This window comes from Miniopterus schreibersii (genome assembly GCF_964146895.1).
Source record: "Miniopterus schreibersii genome assembly, chromosome: 10".
Classification (NCBI taxonomy): Eukaryota; Metazoa; Chordata; class Mammalia; order Chiroptera; family Miniopteridae; genus Miniopterus; species Miniopterus schreibersii.
The window spans coordinates 65,046,067-65,065,209 of record NC_138110.1 but is presented as its reverse complement, the minus strand read 5'-3'; the positions used below and the strand labels follow the sequence as shown (position 1 = coordinate 65,065,209).

Here is a 19,143-nt window from a genome sequence, read left to right as displayed (position 1 = left end):
GAATTTTTATGAGTTTATTTGAACCAAACTGACGACAGAATCTCAAGGGATTGAGCCACACTGGCCGGGGCCATACATATTGCTTATATTTTTGTGCGTTTGAAAGTTTTCCGTAACAAAAAATGTTTCTTAAAAGCAGCTATGAATAATCCAAGGCCTGGCAGGTAAAACACAACTTCCTGATCTCTGACTAGAAATTCCCCATAAATGCAATTAAACCTGAGCACATCCAGAAGGGAAGGTGAGGGCATGGCATTGGTCTGTGTTCAGTAAATCACCAAGCAAGATCCGAAGGTGTTTTCCAGGGAGAGAGCAGCAGTGACCACTCTTGAGCTTTGAGAGAAATGTTTCAGCAGGAGAACGTGGTACCTTATATGCTTGTACTTTGGCAGTTCTTCCTCTTACCAAGTTTTTGACCGAAGGAGACGATAATGCAGCTGATTAAGAGGCCCCTATAAACAGAGGCAACACTGGCTAGAGAAAAAGATGTCATGGGGAGAGCAAGGGGATTTGTTCCTTTATTGGGATTGTGACGATCCTCATGAATGACAATCCTAAAGTACGCAGTACTCTTTTTGCTGTGTTTATTTGTGCTGGTTCATCGTGAGAAGCTGCCTTGCTGTTCCTGGGAGATGCCGGATTTTTTATTACTGATGTTTGGAGTAGATGTTGGTCTGTGATTGGTGGAGTGCACACATGCTGGCCCTTCTTGGTAGCACTGGTTTGTTTCCATGCCAGAGTCTGTGTGAGTGGTTGTGCATGCACCACTGGTTGCTCTCCAGGGGACTCTCAATCACAGGATTTCATAGGTTGTCACTGTCACACTTTTGCATTTTTTTACATCAGCGATTTTTTTTAAGTGATGTTTTTTATTTTATTTTTATTTTTTAAATATATCTTTATTGACTTCAGAGAGAGGAAGGGAGATGGAGAGAGAGAAACATCAACGATGAGAGAGTCCTCATTGATCTGCTGCCTCCTGCACGCCCCTGATGAGGGATCGGGCCTGCAACCCTGCATGTGCCCTGACGGGGAATCGAACCTCAATTTCCTGGATCCTAGGTCAATACTCAACCACTGAGCCACGCCTGGCCCAGCTACATCAGTGATTTTTTATATTAAAAGGTTGAGCCAAAAAAATAATAAACAGCATTCTTTGAGACTTCATATTACTTTCTTGAGATACTTTTTTCCAAAGATACCCTGGGATAGGAACACATTAAAACTAGTACTTATGAATGAATTGTTCACTGATCTGTGTACCTGGGAGGGAGGGGGAAGCACAGAGGACAGGTTAAGAGTAAGAATGTGGGGAGTGGTACAGAGAGCTTGAGTACGAACTCTTCTGGTTTCGGGGTACAGGTTGTTGGGTTTTGAGTGAGGGCTGAAGAGAAGTTCAGAGGTAGAGGTAGAGGTCATTAAAGGTAGAGGTTGCTGAAGTCCCTTAGGGCAGTGCAAAGAAAGACTGTAGCAGCCAAAGCAGGGTGCAGAACTCTGAAGGCTGACAGCACCTCCCATGTTTCCCCAGGACTTTAGTCCCTGTTCCTTGCAGAGCCCAAAAATGGAATCAGCTTCCAAGGGCTCCTTGCCTGCCCTTTGTCCTACGATGGCACCTGAAAAGAACCCACAAGGATACTCCAATTCATCTGGCTTCTAGGGGGCACCCCAGCCTCCACCCTGCACAGCTGCCTCAGTGGACGTGCCTTTTTCCCCACTCCCTAACAATTCCCCAATGCACAGGAGAAAGTAAGGGGAAAATATAAAGAGGGGGGGAGGCAGTAGGGTCTGAGTCTGCCTCTAAAGATGTAGCCAAGTGCTCCAGCCCCTCCAATTTGAACAGTGATAGCAACATGCTTCCCACCCTTAGTAAATGTCAGGAACCATTCTAAGATTTATTTAAACTCATTTAATCCTCACAACAACACTAGGAGAAAGATTGATAGATGATAGATAGATGATAGATAGATAGACAGATGATAGATAGATAGATAGATAGATAGATAGATAGATAGATAGATGATAGATAGATAGATAGATAGATAGATGATAGATAGATAGATGACAGATAGATGATAGATAGATAGATGATAGATGATAGATAGATAGATAGATAGATAGATAGATAGATAGATAGATAGATGATAGATAGATAGATAGATGATAGACAGATAGATGATAGATAGATGATAGATACACACACACACATAATTTTTTTTTTTTTACTACTCATCCCTTTCGCAGCTAAGAAAGCAGGCACAGAGGTTAACACCTTGCCCCAAAGCACAGAGAGGCAGAGCAGGATTCTGGCCTAGGCCTACAATACACCGCAGAGCTGCACCCTTACCCACTGGGCATTCTGCCTCTCCTGCCCTCATCTCTACCAGGGTGGGCAGGAGAGAGGTGGGAGCAGCATTTAGCGGCCACCTGCCCTGGGCCAGGCACTTGACAAACACCGGTATGCTTCAATCTCATTAGAACCCAGAGAAGGGTGAGCCATGATACTCATAGTCCATATGGGGAAGCAAGGCCAGAGAAGTGTGATCATCTATCTGCTCAGGCCACACAGCCCAGGAAGAGGTGAGCTGATATCCAAACTTCGGCCTGAGCTCTTCCCTGAAGGTCCCCTCCCCAACCCAAAGGGCCCCTTCCCAACCAGCATGGGGACTGGGAGAAAGGGAAAGAGGAGAAGGGGGTGAGGAGACTGGAAAGGGGCCTTCCCAGGGGTCCACAGGAACCTCCAGACCTCCTCCCCACCCTTGCCTGGCATGGGTAGAAGACCCAAGGGGCAGAGGACCAGAAGCAGCTCCAGGGTCTCATTGCTCTCAAGGGCAATGGCCTCAGTCTGAGCTGCTGTGGCTCCTCCTACCTGTACATCTGCTGTCAGCTGCCATGGACCATGGCAGGATGGGGAAGGGGGTGGGGTGTTGCCAACCCCCTGCACTCTTCAGCAGTACCCCTGATCCATGGGCTTGGGCAAACAGAGATAAAGCCTGGATGGAGGCCTCCTCCAGCAGACAAGAGCAACAACCCAGATTGCTGGGTGGCAGGTCTGGAGGGCACGGGGCAGCTCACAGCCCAGAAAACCAAGGATGGTAAGGGAGCTGCAGAGCATACCAGCTGAGACAGAAATGCTGCCTCCCAGGATTCAGTCGGCAATGGCACAGCCTCCACCCAAGGCTGTGGCTCCCTCTGACCCAGCATCTGCCAGTGCCAAAAAAGGGACAAGGTGAGGGGGACCAGCTCCATGGCTCAGGCTACATGTACCGATGGGAAGGGAGCAGACACATGGCAGGGAAGGCAGAGGGGCTTCACTGGAGTAGGCGCCGCCGGTACAGCACAGCCAGGAGTGTGGCCAGGAGTGCCGCGGCAGTAGCCGCCCCAAGCCAGGGAACCCACAGGGCCCTATCAACACACTGCACCTCTTCTTCCTGGAGCTGGGGGGCAGTTTGCAGCCCAGGGTTGCCTGCCAGGAGGTCAGCACTGGGACCCTCCACTACATGGATCCTATGGCTGTCCCCTGACATGTACTCATTCTCCTCTGGGGTGTTGTCAGGTCCTGCGTCCAAGCTGCTGCTGTAGCTGATGGCAAGGTCTGCGGAGCAGCCGGAGAATGGCTGGCCGTCTATCTTGGAAGACAGCCCACCTGGCTTGCTCAGCTCCAGCCCTGAGCCCCAGCTGTTGGAGTTGCTGTCTGCATAGGGTGAGCTGCCTCCAGCAGAGGCACCGGTGAGCGCTGGAGACACTGAAGTCTCCTGGTAAAAAATAAATTAAATAAATAAATAAACAAACAAACAAATAAGAGGATGGAAGGGACTGGGGATGGCAGGGGGACAAGCCAGGTTGGGCGGCCCCATTCCTAGGTCAGGGCATGAACTAGCACCCCAACCTTGTAATTCCCAGCCCATTGTGCCCATGAGACCACCCTCCCTTGGGGAGTCAGTCAACCCACTCATAGAGCAGAAAGGCACTAGCGGGGAGGAGAGCCAGGCCCTGCAGCAGCATCAGTGGTGACATCCTCCAGGGCAGCCCTGTCCTTATTCACTGGCCTGCTTGTGAATTTAACCCCACCCCTAGGAACCCTTGGTGGTGTGTGGCACCATCCTGCATCAACATTCAGCCTGGGCCTAAGGGCCATGGAATGGCCGACTACAGGGCCAGAGGCCTGGCCATGCACCCAAGAGGCCCCATGGGCTTGGTTCCTCTGGGCAGACAGCAGCAGTAGGGTGATGTATGCAGGCTTGGAGGAGCAGCTATAGGGGGCTGCTGGGTCAGAGCAGCTGCCCAGGCTGGCTGGGCTGGAACTGCTGTCTGTAAAACCCTGCATGGAGGAGCAGAGCAAAGTGTCGAGGCAGACAGGCCATCCTGCTCTCTCCCTCACCATTACCTCTTTTGAAAAATGGAATTACCAAGCTTACCAGGGAGCTGTGAGATCTAAATAGATTAATACATGTGACCAGTGGGGGTGGCCCACCATGCCTTACTCTCCTGAGACATCCACACTTAGAAGCTCTAATGATTATTATTACTCTAAAGGACATAGTGTGGGGTCTGGATGAGGCAACTTCTCAGCTGTCCCTATCCCCTCAGAAGCAGGCTCTGGACCAGCCCAAGCTGGAGACAGAATGGAGACTGGCAAGGGTCCAAGGACAGAGGGTCCTAGGAGGCGTGAGGACTCACCTCTGCGGGTCTGTTGCTACTCCTGATGATGGATGCTGTGTTGGCAGGCACCTTGCTGGGCACCAAGCTTGTGGGCATCCTGTGTTCAGGCACCAAGCCAGTAGGTACCTTGGGTGGCACCGTGCCAGCACGTGTTGAGTTGATAGGCAATTTGGATGGTGCTAGACTGGTGGGCACATTAGTGGACATTTTACCAGGGGTCTTTGAGCTGGTGGGCAACTTGGAAGGCACTGTGTTGGTAAATGCTGAGTGGAGGGGCACCGTGGAAGGTGCTATGCTGGTAGTCACAGAGTTGGTGGGCACTACTACCCCACTGGAGCAGATGGTAGCCTCAGCATGGTCATTAACACCCCCTGCAGAGGAGGAGGAGGTGCCAGTAGACAGAGCTGACATTGGAGGTCCAGGCAAGCGGCTTGCCCTGGGGGTGGAACGGGCCAGGGGCTGGAAGGAGACAGTTGGAGATACAGGCCCACGGGGTGATGTATGGCCGGAGACCATCCCTGGAGGTAGCAAAACAAAAGGGGAAACAAACCCACAGGTGGGCTGGGATCAGAAGGCTAGAAAAGGGTCCCTCTGCCCAAGCTCAACCCATCTCTACGGCATCAAGGCCTCCCTGCTTCCTACCCAGTACCTTTGGTCACTGCCCCCAGGCCTGAAGTCCCAACAGCTGCAGGCACATCCCTGGCCCTGTGTATTCTGTCCTTGACCTATGGCACTGAGTCTGTTCTCTCGTAAGAGTGAAATGGTCCATCACTCCAACAGCCTCTAGGAGCTTGAATATCATTAATTATCCACTCTTTTTCTTCTTCTGCCTGAGACACCCCCCTTTCCTCTGGTGTCTGCCTTTTCCATCTTCTCCTTAGCCTGGTGGAATCCTGGATGCTCCTCCCACTGCCATCTTTTCTCCCCACCCCACGCCCAACAGGAACAATCCTGGACGAAGGCTAGGGGCAGCAGGGTGGCTCAAGCAGAAGAGCTCATACCAGTCACGTGGTCCCAGAGGCCCAGCCAACCCCCAGAGCATGCAAATCTCCTAGGAGGCCTAAGGGCTTGAGATGGGGGGGGGGTGCAGGCACAAAGCCACCCCTGGGAGGCGGGCGTGCCCTGGGGGAAGCAAGAGGGAGCAGGTGGTGATCATCCGTAAGGCGGTTATATCAGAATTTTCCATGGAACTCTGAGAATGCACACACCAGGCCTAACAAAGGCCAGGAGTGATTCTGATGTGCCCCCCACCCCAAATATACCACCACAGAATCTTATGGGACCTGTCTACACATGACTGAAATCCAAGTGCCCTTTGCCTCTCTCAAGTCCACAGCAGCATTTCCTGAAAGGTACTGTAGGGCAAGCTGACACTACAAAATGCAAATGGATGCTTGGCGCACAATTTTGAGGTGACAGGAGTATAAGGCACTAAGATGGCTTCTCTAAGCCTTACTTGTGGGCCTTGTGGCTGTCCCAGGGGCACCGAGGGCTGGCTGAGCACCAGTGTCATGTGGAACACAGTTTGGGAAACAGTAGTGCAGAGAGATGCCAGCCTGGCAGTTCAGAGTGGGCAGCTCTATATTCCTAAGGGGGAGCACTGAGGTCTGGTGTGGGGATCCAGGCCCTTGGCTGATGAAGACCATACCTCCTCTGGGGCTGGGAAGTTTTAGTGATTTGCTGGGAGCTAGAGTCGGTTTTAGAGCAGGGTAGTATCCAAGGGCTCCCCTCCCAACAGCAGGCCCAGCCCTGTACTCTTCCCTTCTGCACTATCCTCCAGGTGCTGGCAGATCCCTTATAGAGTCCCTTTGGTAGAGTGCAGAAGTGGCCCTAATTCTCTTCTCCTTCCTGTACCCACGCCCTCAGCAATGTGACTTTGTCAGTCCTCTCATCTAAGGATGGAGTGTTTCCCTACTCCTTGACTCTGGGATGCCCCTGTGACTTGCTCTGGCCCACTGAATGAGGCAGGAGGAACACTGTGCCAGTTTTGAGCCTATGCCCCAGGAGCCCTCTTTCTCAGAACTCTGCTCAGCTGCCATAAAACAGGCTTGTTGCTGGAGGATGAGAGCCGCATGGAAGAGAACCAAGGTGCCCCAGACAACAGCCACAAGCAAAGCTTATGTGTACACTAGTGTGTGTACACTAGTGTGTGTACAAGAGGAAATTCTGCCAAAATCTGAACCAGCTGTACCAGCCCAAGTTGCTGACCCACAGAATCATGAACTAAATAAAAAGTTATATTTTAACACCTTGCTGATCAGCTGTTTCAAGCCAGAACTTGCCTGTGCAGCCAGCTACTTTTCTGCATTTGAATATTAAATGAAAGCATCTAATAAACTTTAATGTACTTTATCTTGTCATATCTTATATTTATATTACCATACATTGAAATTAAACGTATTGCATATATTTTAATATTTTTACATATTTTATTGAATTTTTTATATTTAATAATTTTTTTAGTGTGATATATTGTATAACATGTACCTACATGCAATGGTACTAAACAAGTTTTACATACATATCGTGTTTCACTACGCTTTCCCTTAGAAGAACATACTTTACACGCCCTAGTGGGATGTTTTTTACCACTGGTTACTATTTTTTGTAAAACATGATCTTTTAATTTTCCTGATAATCTGAATGGCGAATCTTTATTTGGAGGTCTTCTAGACATAATGGAAGAGGTGCTAGGTTGTGTGCTGCATTCGGCTGAATTTTCTGTAATCCACTTTCTAGCAATTTCGAGTAGAAAATTTTTGTACCTCATTTTTTTTTTTTTATTATTGTAGCAATAAATTTTAAACGCATTGAAAAAGGCACAATTTATCAAAAAGAAACCTACTTTTTTATACCATTTGATACTTTTGCGCAAGATACTGCTATATGCCAAATATTGATCTGCTCGATCGACTCCCTTCATGTATCTGTTGTAATCTACTATACACACAGGTTTCGTGATGTTACGTGTGGATATCGTAGAGGCATCATGAATGGTAGATATGATACGTACTGGCCTTTTATCTTTCCATGCAAGGAGGAGAATGGGACCTTTCCACAAAAACGTCGTTTCTCCTCTCTGAAGGCTCTTTGACTTTTCTTTTAGTAGTTCCAGCAGCCCATGGCTCTCCCTCATTGCTCCACAGACCAGTGTCTTGTTCTTCAATAGCAGTTCAGCTGTAGACATGCTGTTGTGATTATCTTGGTAAATATGATGCCAAGAACCAAGAAAAGGCCGTAAGATGGATAATACAGTCTGTTGTGACTTTTTGCCCTCACCCGTATATATCTCAAAGTTGCAAATATAGCCACTCTCACTCTCAGAAAGCATCCTTACTAAAATTCCATATTTTATTACTTTTGCCAGATTATACATCTTGAATCTGATGGGTCCTCTCCATGGGATCACTGCTTCATCAAGTGATAGCTGCTGTTTTGGTATATATAAAGATTTAAATTTTGAGATAAAGTGATCCAAAAGAGGTCTGACTTTGTAAAGACGGTTTGTGTTACATGTTATTTGTGAATTATCATTCAGATGAAAGAATGTAAGTATTTGCTCGAACCTCTTTCTAATCATAGTTTTTGAAAATATGGGTGATTCAAGTAAAGGATCAGTTGACCAGTAATCTGTCCATTCTGGCTTCTTCGTTAGTCCCATCAATATAATTAAGCCAAGAAACTTCTTTATATCCATATAAGTAACATCCGTCCATGGTGAAGTTTTAGCAGAGGTTTTACGGTATTTTTTCACTTGGTGATGGTATAAATTGGTTTGAGAAGCAATGAGATTGAAAAAATCCTCATCAAAAAATAAATTGATTACTTCACTTATACTTTGTGGGTCTTCAAATTGAACAGTTACACCTGAAATATTTTTATAATCCTCCAAGGCTGGTAAAATGTCTTTTTCTGCCCATTCTTCTTCAGAATCACTTTCACTGTTGGATACTATCACATTTCTCTTTTGCCTTTGTGATGGTCTAATGTCAGATTCATTACTATCTTCCAACAAAGTACTATTTTCCAGCTGACTACCAAAGTCACTCGGCCAATCAGACAAAGTGTCTGCACATAAGTCGCTCAAATGTTCTTCTCTGCCGCCACACGTCTTTTTAAACACTTTTGTCATAATGAAAGATGGATGGAAATAATTAGATGTATTGCTCATCACATCTCTGGAAATACTGACTGATGAGCTGAGGAAAAGGCGCACACAACGAGGAAAACTAGAGATAGCTGAAATAGGTGCCGAGCAGTGAAGTGCAAACACGAATTATCTCGTGACCAGTCAACGACATTTGGGAATGGAAACACAGGGTAACTCATGACTGGTCAGCAAGGTGTTAAGCTATTAAATTTTGGGGACTGTTTGTTATATAGCAAATGATAACCAATATACCTTCTACAGAATTGGGTTTCTCCCTGGGATAAACTCCCTTTATTCCCACCCTTGCGTCTTGTCCAAGGAAGCCAGAGGGGCAACTCTAACCCTCACCCTCACTTAGAAGTCAGAAAGGCCCTATAATTCCAGATTCTACACATACCTGTTGTGTGGGTACTGCCCAGTTCTACATCCTGCTTCTGAGGTCCACTGGAGGGCAGAGGGCTGAGGACTGCCATGTCAGAGGAAGGCTCCAGGGGGCCACTGGGCCTCTTCAGGTCAGCCCCAAAACTGGCTGTCTGTGGGACCTTCTTTGAACTCTGCAAGAGGCAAAATGTGAACAAGTTAGTTGTTTCTCCCAGGAACTAGCAAAGGATAGCTTATGCTGTGGAGCAACTCCTGCAGACCTCAGCCCATACCACAAAGCACAGGAAACAAGAAAGCAACTGCCTTGGCTTTAGTCATTGCCAGACCCTCTATCTATAGGTGACTTTAAAACCACCTCCTAGAAAACACATATACCATCCCCTAGGGAGTCCCTATCTTATCTGTCTGGTCTTGGAGAAAGGTCCCCCTCTGTAGAGCCACTGCACAGACCCCTTTCTTGGGTTTCAAGTCCACAGTTTGGTGTCTCCAGGACACCCATTGCCCATTCATCATATCCCACTAGAATCAGTCATCTTTCCCCCAAACTTCACTTTATTGGCAATAATTACAGCTCCACCATCCACCCACTACCCCATCACCTCCTTCTCCCTCACTCCCCCTCATGTGGTCAACCCCTGGTCTCTCAACATCTCACATGCACCACTTCAAAGACCTCAAACTGTGACCTCACAGCTGGTTGATGAGAGGACAGGGGCTGCCACAGAATGAAGCCTTGGTCAACAGTCTGGAAGCTGATCTGAGGCAGACACCCACCAGGGGAACCCTGGGGTTCTAAGCAGAGATTAGGCACAATTTGTGGGGTGTAGAAGAGGGCTTCTGGAAGGCTGGGTGAGCAGAAGTAGGCAGACAGTAACACAAAAGCAGCGGCAGAAGGTAGACGGTGAGGACACACCTCTCCCATGGAAGCGGGCAGCTGGGTGTCCTGGACAGGCATGGGGTAACTTTGCTCCTCGTCGCTGTAGCTTTTGTGGGAGGCACTGGGGGCCACAGCAGGTGTGGAGGGCCCTGGAGCCTCAGCAGAAACTGACGGTGGCTCCAGTGGGGCTGGTGGGCGTCTCTGGTTCACTGCAGGACAAAGATATAGTCATGTCAAGGAGGAATCGGGGGTGTTCTCAGTGACAGGAGAGGCCTGGGTGCTCTTGGACCCCCAGGACCATGGCTGTCTAAACTCCCACAGCTCCAAAAGCTATCCTGATATGAGATGCACTCCTCAGAGGAGACAAGCTTCACTGAGTGGGGGGCAGAAGTGGAAGGGGGGCAGGAGTTGGGGAAGACAAGAGGAGGAAGGTGGAGCAGGATGGGAAGGGAAAGTGTGGGGTGCCTCCCTGGCCTCTCACCGACCAGACTGGGTCAGCAGCCACCACTTCTCTGTCCCCAGGCATTCTGGGACCCAGTGGCTTTCTCCTCCTGTGGGTGGTTGTCACCACCAACTGGCCCCTGAACCTGATGCTGCCTTCTCCTCAGCCCCTCCCTTTTGCCCCCATCACCTACCCCTGGCCCCACCACAGCCCTCTGTATTCAGGGAATCACCATTAATCTCCACAAATAAAGAGACAAGTTGGGAGGGGGGGGAGGGGGAGGGGGAGGGGGGAGGGGGGAGGGGGGAGGGGGGAGGGGGAGGGGGAGGGGGAGGGGGAGGGGAGGGGAGGGGAGGGGAGGGGAGGGGAGGGGAGGGGAGGGGAGGGGAGGGGAGGGGAGGGGAGGGGAGGGGAGGGGAGGGGAGGGGAGGGGAGGGGAGGGGAGGGGGTAGAGAAAAATGATAGAAGACAAGCAGGGAGATGCTGTAAGGCTATAAATCTAGGCAGGGCTTCAAGAATGGTCTCTAGTATGAAATATAAATAGAGCTGGCTTTTGTTTTCCTCCCTTTCTGGTTCCTCAGACCATGACCTCACAAACCGCCCTGGGGGCTTTTGGCCTGGCAGGGAGTATGGAGGGGAGCTGAGGGGTAACTGGGGTGGAGAACCCAGAAGGCTCTAAGGGAAACCAGGGGAGGGGAAGAGATGAGGGGAAAGGAAAGAAGAAATCCATGACAGAGAAAGAGGAGACAGTAAAGGGAGGAAAAGAGGAGAGAGGAAGGTAGAGAGAGAAGGTGAACAGAGGGAGAGGAGATAGGACAGGGAAATGCGGGGTGGAAGGCAAATATCACAGCCACAAAGATGAGAGGAGGTTCCATTTGCTGAACACAGGGAGGTGCTCAGCTCCACCTAAGCACTCGACATGCTGACATCCCATGGTATCCACCACAGCCCCATGAGGTAGGTGTTGTCATTAGCCCTGTTTTATAGAGAAGACCGAGGCTCAGAGCAATTAAGGGACTTGGCCAAAGGGACACGGCTAATAAGTAGCTAAGCTGGGATCTAAACCCAGGTTTGTCTACTGCCCAAGAGTGATGGGAGGGACAGTGACAGAGGAAGGGAGGAGATACAGGGGTAAGAAGACTGGGAGAGTAGAGGGCAGGAGAATAGACAGGGGTTCCAACAGGAGGGCCAGGGCAGGAGGCTTACAGGGTAAGTTGCTCTGATAGACCTGGTCCACTTCGTCAGCAAGATCAGACAGCTCACAGGCCCTCAGTGCCCAGATAAGAGACTCCACCCAGCCACTCCGCCGCCGAAGGCTGTTGAAGAGTTCCCAAATGGTGTTCCGGTTCCCCCTGTTATCGTAGTGGGCTCGCAGTAGGTCCTGGAAGACACGGCCCATGGCCCTGCTCAAGGCAGGTGGTCCTGGCCCCTTTGCCCCTTTCCCACTCCAGAGGGGACAGCTGCAGAGAGGGGCACCACGCAGGCACAAGAAGGAGGCAGATATCTGAAACTGGGTCAGAGCCCAGGGCAAGGCTAAGGTCTGAGCTCAAGTTTAAAGGCAGCTACCAGAAAAGAGGCTCTTACTGTGTACTATGCTCTCTAGCTCAGGGCTTTGCGTGAATTATCTTATTTAATGCAATTATTTCTACTCTGCTGATGAGGAAGCTGAGGCTTCACAGAAGTAAGGCAGCAAAGATCCTACGCAGTGGGGCAGGAATCTGAACCCAGTTAGTCTGATGACAAAGCCTGGGGTTTGTTTATACAGCCTCCAAGGCAAAAGGGTTTGATTAGCAGAGGAGGAAAATTGTGTGTAGGAAACAGCAGATGAAGAAGGGCATAATGGGAAAGAGAGGAGGCTAACAGTAAGAACCAGGGAAGGTGAGGGACTGGGGAGATTTAAAGACGATGAAGCAGCTGCAGAGTTTTAAATCCACATGAATTCCCACATACAAACAAGCAACCAGATAGCAGAAACAAAACCCACAGAAAATATTTACTGAAGAACAGGAGACGGGGTATACCCACAAATCCCAAAATACAAGGGGGACGGGCCAAAACCCATCAGCCACAGACTGGTGCTACCAGCATCTGTGGGGAGGAAGCGGAGAAGAGGGGAGGTTGAATCTAAGAACAGTAAAAACTGGGAAGGTCTGGCCCACTTCATTAGGGGCCTACAGCAGATTCTGAGGAGGCTAGAGTGGTTTGGCACTCATGAACTTTCAAAACTGAGCCCTGGGCTCCATTCCAGAACAGGGTCCCACAAGGGGAATGGAATAAAAACTAAACCAGAACAGGCTTGCAGGCGTGGCTCAGAGGTTGAGCATCGACCTATGATCCAGGAAATTAAGGTTCGATTCCGGGTCAGGACGCCTTCCCCAGTTGCAGGGTCAATTCCCAGTGGGGGGCAAGGGGGTGTGCAAGAGACAGCCCATCAATGATGTCTCATCATTGATGTTTCTCTCTCTCTCCCTCTCCCTTCCTCTCTCTGAAATCAACAAAGATATATTAAAAGAAAGAAAAGGGGGGGGGGGGAGGGCTAAGCCAGACAAGGATGAGAGATGAAGAAAGACAGTTCTGATAAAAGTGGGTGTGGGGCCCAGAGCCTGGAAATTTCAGGCAGCCACAGCCATACTGCTGTATTGTTGAGCACTACACCAAAACGACACCAGAGGGAGCAGAAAAGGAGGAAAGGACACTGAACGACAAGTCAAGCTGAAAGTTAGAAAAGGGACAAGGAAGTGGGTTACACTGGGAAGGAAGGAGTTACCTCTGGCTTGAGTGAAACTATGAATTCCACAGCCCTGCCCCCAGTCTGGCTGCTGCCGCCCCTGGCTCACCTGGTCACTTGTGGTGAGGCAAGACAAGTAAGGCAGAATCTCCAGAACATGAACATGGTAAAAATTGCGGTAATGGTGGCGGATATACTCGTAAGTCTTCTCCTCAGCAAACGTCATCCCTCTCTGGGTTCTGAAGTGATGGAGGGCTCTAGCTCAATGGACTGAGGAAAAAAGACTGGAAGAAAACAGACTGCACATGACAACCAGACTGGAAGAGGGATTGGACAAAAGGCAATTCTTCCTTTCTCAACTCTGGAATTGTGGCTTTTCTTTTCAATCATCCTATTTTATTGTTGCCTGTGTCCCAGAGGCCCTCAAGGAATTTGCTTAAAAACAAATTGATGACCAAAAAGAATCAGATCCAGAAGATCTAGGGTCCATTTTTGCCCTGCAAGTTGGTCAGGGGGAGGGTCTGGCTCCTCACCATCATCCCCAAGTCTGTGTGTGCCCCTAGCAGCTGATAGCAGGAGGGCTCCACCTAGAAGTGCTGCTTCTTTGAGGTATACTGGGAGAAAAAGCAGCAGCAGCCCAACATGATAATAATAGGACCCATCCTACTAGAAAGGTAAAGAAAATGCAGTATTAAGAAGGGGGCTTGCTAGTTAGTGGAAGAGCAAAGAATTGAGGTCTTTGGGATCCAGGATGAGGTTCTTTCCAGAACATTACTGCAGGCCCACCATTTAAAGCTTGCTACATGCATGTTCTGAGGGTAGGAGGCTTGGTTCCACTGCCCTGAACTCACTGTTGACCTGGGGCAAGTTACCAGTCTTTTCCACGCTTATCCTCACCCCTAAAATGGCTCAGAGAGCTTGTTCTGACAATACAGTAGTTCTGCCTTATAAGCTTGAAATTTACAAGTGCCCCAAATACAAGCAATTACTGCCAGTCGCTTACACAGTACTTACCACAATGTGCAATTATAGATGCATTTGTTTGTTCATTTCTTATTTGCCTCCCCCTGGGGAGAGCTGCAGGGAATGAGACAAGATCTCTCCCCTCATCCAATTTACATTATATTTTGTGAAACGGATAACAAACCAGGAAATGTATACATAAGAATCCCAGCTAGTAATAAAAGTTACAAAAGCAAAGCAGGGTAATGAGACAGCCAGTGCAGAATGGCACGCTGCTTGAACTGGGACGATCAGAGGCAGCTTTCTGAATTGACCACTTGAGCTGAGCCATTCTTGGCTGTGAGATGGGTGTTCCCAGCAGAGGGCACAGCAAGTAAGAATTCCTAAGGTGGGAACAAGCTTGGCATGTCTGAAGAACAGAAAGCAGGTCCAGGTGGTCCGGTTTAGAAAGCTAGGGGGAGAGGCAGAGATCAAGGTCGAGGAGGTTGGGAGGGGTTGCTCACATATAGCAATATAGGAAAGGATGTTGGGTTTTATTTGGAGCGAAACAGGGAGCCACTGGTGGGTTCTGAGCAGGAAAGGGAGAGGATCTGATTTATGTTATGTTAAAGACCTCTCTGGCGGTAGTGAGGACCTTGGACTGTGGAGGGGCCAGGCTGGAAGCAAGGAGACAAGTCAGGAGGCCACAAGAGGAGACAACTACATGGTGGGTATGGCTGGGATGGTAACGATGGAAGTGGCGAGAGATGGATTCCTGGTGTTTTGTGGATTTGGGGGGTGAGGGAGAGAGAATAATCATAGATGGTGCCATAAAGCCAGCCAGGGAATTCAGGGGGAGGAGCAGCGTCAGGAGTCTCCAGAGCTCCATTTTGAGCAAGTGAAGCTTGAGATGCTATTGGATGTCCAAGTGGGTTTTCAGGGAGGGAAGGGGGCAGTGGAGAAGGCCAGGATGGAGTAGAAACATGGATGTCAGGCTTGAGGGAGACCTCAGGAGACAGTGCTGCAGAGCAGAGTACCCCAAAGCTGCTGAGACCACCAGTCCCTCACCACATGGGAAACAGGGCAGCAGTCAAGTCAAACTGCCTCACCACCTCACATCACGTGACTTGCTTTTCCAATCAGGTGCTACATTCCTGGTGAGACAAGTACTAATGACAGAGGTCAAAAGGATCAGGGGAGTGGAGCAGGGGTCTTCAGGAAACTTGAGGAGATGAGCAAAGAACAAGTCTGTGGTAGTTAACAGACCCTTTCTTCTTCCCTCCCATGGCAACCAGGGAGGTACCAGGAGAGAGTCAGGTGATACATTCTTCTGCATCCCAGCCTCAGCCCTTAAGACTCAGAGTCTAGGGGGCGTGAGTTCATAATATGTATGATCTCACCAAAGAGAAAGGAAGTCCAAACATACTGACAGCTGTCAGAGGGGAGTGGGGTTGTGGGGCTGGGTGAAAACGATGAAGGGATTAAGCAAAACAAAAACAAAAAAAACCCTCATAGACACAGACACAGTATGGTGATCACCAGAGAGAAAGGGGGGTGAGGGGAGGTAGAAGAGGGTAAAGGGGGGATAAACTGTGACAGAAGGAGACTTGACTGGGGGTGGTGAACACACAATACAACATACAGATGATGTATTATAGAATTTACACCTGAAACCTATATAATTTTATTAACCAATGTCAACCCAATAAATTCAATAAAAAATAAATAAATAAAGAGATATGTAACAAGGCCAGAATAATTTTTAAAAATTAAAAAGACGAATACTGGAGCAAGAAGAGACCAAAGACACTGAATGGAGAGCTAACAAACAGTACAGATGGGAAGAGAACTGCACAAGGATCGGCAAAGTGATCACAAATCACTAATTTGTGACAAAGTCATGTCACAAATTAGTGATTAAATTGTTTAGAAGACATTATGCATAAAACTAGCTCCCTATGAGAAAATAATATTAGATCCCAATCTTACACAATGGATAACAGAAAACTCCAAATGAATTAAAGTCCTAAATATAAAGGGTAAATTATAAAGAAAAGAGTAAATGTAGAAAGAACTTCTAACAAAATATTTAAGGATCTTAAGCACAGCTCTATGTTCATTCCCAAATATTCCAAATAAAAATTAAGCAAAAAAAAAAAAAAAAAAAGGAAGTCCATATTTGTTCACATTTATTGAGGGTCCACTACAAGCAGACACATCCTGAATTTCTTTCATTTAATCCTTGCCGCAAAGCCATGCGAGAACTGATGCCAAATTGCACAGCTGACCAGTGGCGTGGACAGGATTTGAACCCACGACTTGCTGCCTCACTGCAGCTCACCATACACCTTGACCCAAACAGCTCCCCCCCCCCCCCGCCCCCGTCAAGTTCAGGGAGGGGTTAAGGTCACTGGGCGGGGGGTCGCCGCCAGGCGAGGGTGTTCCCAGAAGGGTACATTTAGTCCCTCGTGAGACACGGCGATCCTCCCGGCAGGGCCGAGGGCCTTCTACCCGTGCCCTCCACGCCAGCGCGGTTCTCGGGTCGCTGCCTTCCCTTCTAGAGGTTTTTGAGGCTCCACAGCATTGCGGAGAACGTCGTTTTGGGGCTGTTTCGTTTTGTGTGTGTGTGGTTTTTGTTTGTGGTTTTTTCAATGTTTTCCTGGCACATCTTTACAATCTCAGAGAAGATGGGCGGCGGCGTGTTCGGGACCCACGCAGCGAGGAGTTTCCGACCCCACTGCCCTAGGGCGCTGAGGGCGCTGGAGAAACAGGCACCCACGCGGGAGGGGTGAGGCCGCCCGGCCTCGGCTCAGATTCCTAGATTCCTGGACCAGACCCAAGTCCACGGAGGGTGGGAGGCTTGCTCTTCGGGGTAGGTGTTACCACCAAACACTGTCAAGACTCTGGGGAGGGCGGTGACTCTCGACTCCCAGGCGCGGCCACGGCCGCGGGAGGTCGGTGCGCCCGGAGTAGGCCCCGCCCGGGGGTCACCCTGGGCCTGCGGGCCGCTGGAGCTCAGCAGCCAGCGCCCGTCTCCTTCTGGCCCAACCTCCCCCGCACGCCCCGCGCCACCCACCTCCCGACCCCCGGCGCTGGACGCGGCGCGCGGCGCCCCCGCTGCCCCGAGCCCCGCGCTCCCGGTCCCCTTCCCCCGCCCCTCAGACCCCGCGCGCCCCGGCGGACTCCGCGTCCTACTCGGCTCCTGCCTCCGCGGGACACCTCTCCGAAAGGCGACCGTGCGACCTGATCCCGAAGGACGGAGCGCACGGGGTGGCGACCTTACCTCGGGTAGCTACGACCCGGGGACCTGCGGACAGCCACAGACAGCCACCGACCGCCACCTGCAGCCCGGAACTCCCGGCGCGGGCGGGCGGGGCGGGGCCGGGGCCAGACGGCGGGGGCGGGACTTCGCCCGGGCTCGCGGGGGCCGCTGGGAGGCTGGGGGTCGCTCGGCTTCGGCTGGGGGTCTGGGCAGCTGGCCTCCCGCTCCCGACCGACCTAGGCTCTCGCTGGGGCCGCCAAGGCGCAGATTATTTTCTTTCCTAGTGCGTCGCAGCAGCGTTCGGGGGAAGTCCAGGGGCTGGCTGGAAACCAAGTGGGCGGCGGCCCTCGGAGTCTGGGCCAGCTGGGTTCCCACGCTTCCCAGGCGCAGCGACCCCCGGTCCCGCCGAGTAACGCGAGGGGGAGGGGCTGTGTTTATGTCCGCTCCTGGGCGCCCAGCGCCTGGCACACGGCTAGTGCTCAGTAGACGTCCCGTGACTCGCAAAGTTTCCATGGGCTGGAGAGCCCGGCCGGGAAACGAGCATGCTGGGCTGAGGCAGCCGGCTCTGGACGCAGGCCCGGGCCCCAGGGTTGGCTCTCCTGGCGCCCTGGGTGGGGGCCTCGAGTGCTGCGTGGGAGAAGTTTCCCCGCCCCAGGGGTACCTCGGCGCAGGGCTTGCCAACCGCCGTGCCCTTCCCCTGATGGGGCAGAGGACGCTTGCTGGGGCAGAAGCCAGAGCTCTTGAGCGTCTGCTGTGTTCCAGGTACAGGCTTCAAGCCCATGTCTTACGGCCCATTAAATCTCTCACAGTAACGAGGTAGAGGTTTATTTTTTTTTCTGTTCTAAAGAGAAATTTAAAGATTTGGGGATGTGTCTGGCCCGTTCTTACTCAAGTTTAAACGTAAGCCAACCCTATCACTCAGCAGTCACTCCTGGGCGTGCATCCACCTAGAAACATACACAGTAGAAAATGTTCATAGCGGTTTTAGCTGCAATAGGCAAACTCTGGAAACAACCCAAAGGTCCATCAGCAGGAGAATGGAGAGACAAACTCTGGTGTGCTCGCATCATGGAATAGTGTACAACAGTGAAACAGAACAAACTGTTGATACAGCATGGCTGCATCTCACAGGATGAACGAGCACCGTGGCTCATCAAGCCAAGCACAGAGAGTATGCTGTGAGTTCCCAGTCACAAGGTAAGGTTCAAAAAACAGGCAAAACTCATCTACATAAATAGAAATCATCCCAGCCCAGGTGGCGGGCGCAGTTGGTGAAGCTGGTCCTATGCACTGTGGTTGGGGGGGTTGCCCTTTCTGTCCCCCGTGGAGGCACATGCAGAGGGTGGCGAATGATGGATGTTTCTAACATCGGTATTTCTTTCTCTCTCCCTTTCTTTCTCTAAGCATGTCCTCAGGTGAGGATTAAAAAAAAGAAAAGAAAAATCAAATCACTAGTTACCTCTAGGGATGCTGAGGGGTGGGGTATAAGGGAGCCTTCTGGGGAGATGGATATATTGTGTGTCTTGATGTGAATGTTGGGTACATGGGCTTGTGCATATGTAAAAATGTATCAGCTGTACACTTACGATTATTACTTTATACTGCAACTTAAAAAGACACCTGCCCTGTCAGGTTTGACTCAGAGGTTAGAGAGTCAGCCTGTGGACCAAAGGGTCTCAGGTTCTTTTCCCGGTCAAGGGCA

General features: G+C 50.3%; 1 protein-coding gene across 2 annotated transcripts; it reads right to left on the bottom strand.

Moving 5' to 3' along the window:
* MAVS (mitochondrial antiviral signaling protein) lies at window positions 1-17,547 on the bottom strand. Of its 2 annotated transcripts, none has more exons than XM_081148356.1 (7): window positions 17,463-17,547; window positions 13,347-13,521; window positions 11,716-11,890; window positions 10,104-10,276; window positions 9,207-9,363; window positions 4,678-5,177; window positions 1-3,752 (listed from the first exon to the last, which is right to left on the bottom strand). In XM_081148356.1, the coding sequence occupies exons 2-7, from the start codon at window positions 13,461-13,463 to the stop codon at window positions 3,309-3,311; spliced, it is 1,566 nt and encodes a 521-aa protein (XP_081004482.1). In that variant the 5' UTR covers window positions 13,464-13,521; window positions 17,463-17,547; the 3' UTR covers window positions 1-3,308. The 2 variants fall into 2 exon arrangements, with proteins under 2 accessions (XP_081004482.1, XP_081004483.1); XM_081148357.1 differs by having other exon boundaries at window positions 13,347-13,476; window positions 17,463-17,527.
* Between the last annotated feature and the right edge of the window lie 1,596 nt (window positions 17,548-19,143).

Bases quoted from the DNA above. Each gene is read 5' to 3' on its own strand.
- MAVS (XM_081148356.1), bottom strand. From the start codon at position 13,463: ATGACGTTTGCTGAGGAGAAGACTTACGAGTATATCCGCCACCATTAC. The intron at 11,891-13,346 runs GTGAGCCAGGGG...CGTGTCTTCCAG, and splicing joins GCCTCACCACAAGTGACCAG to GACCTACTGCGAGCCCACTA. The intron at 5,178-9,206 runs GTATGTGTAGAA...TGCTACCTCCAG, and splicing joins GGGCAGTACCCACACAACAG to GGATGGTCTCCGGCCATACA.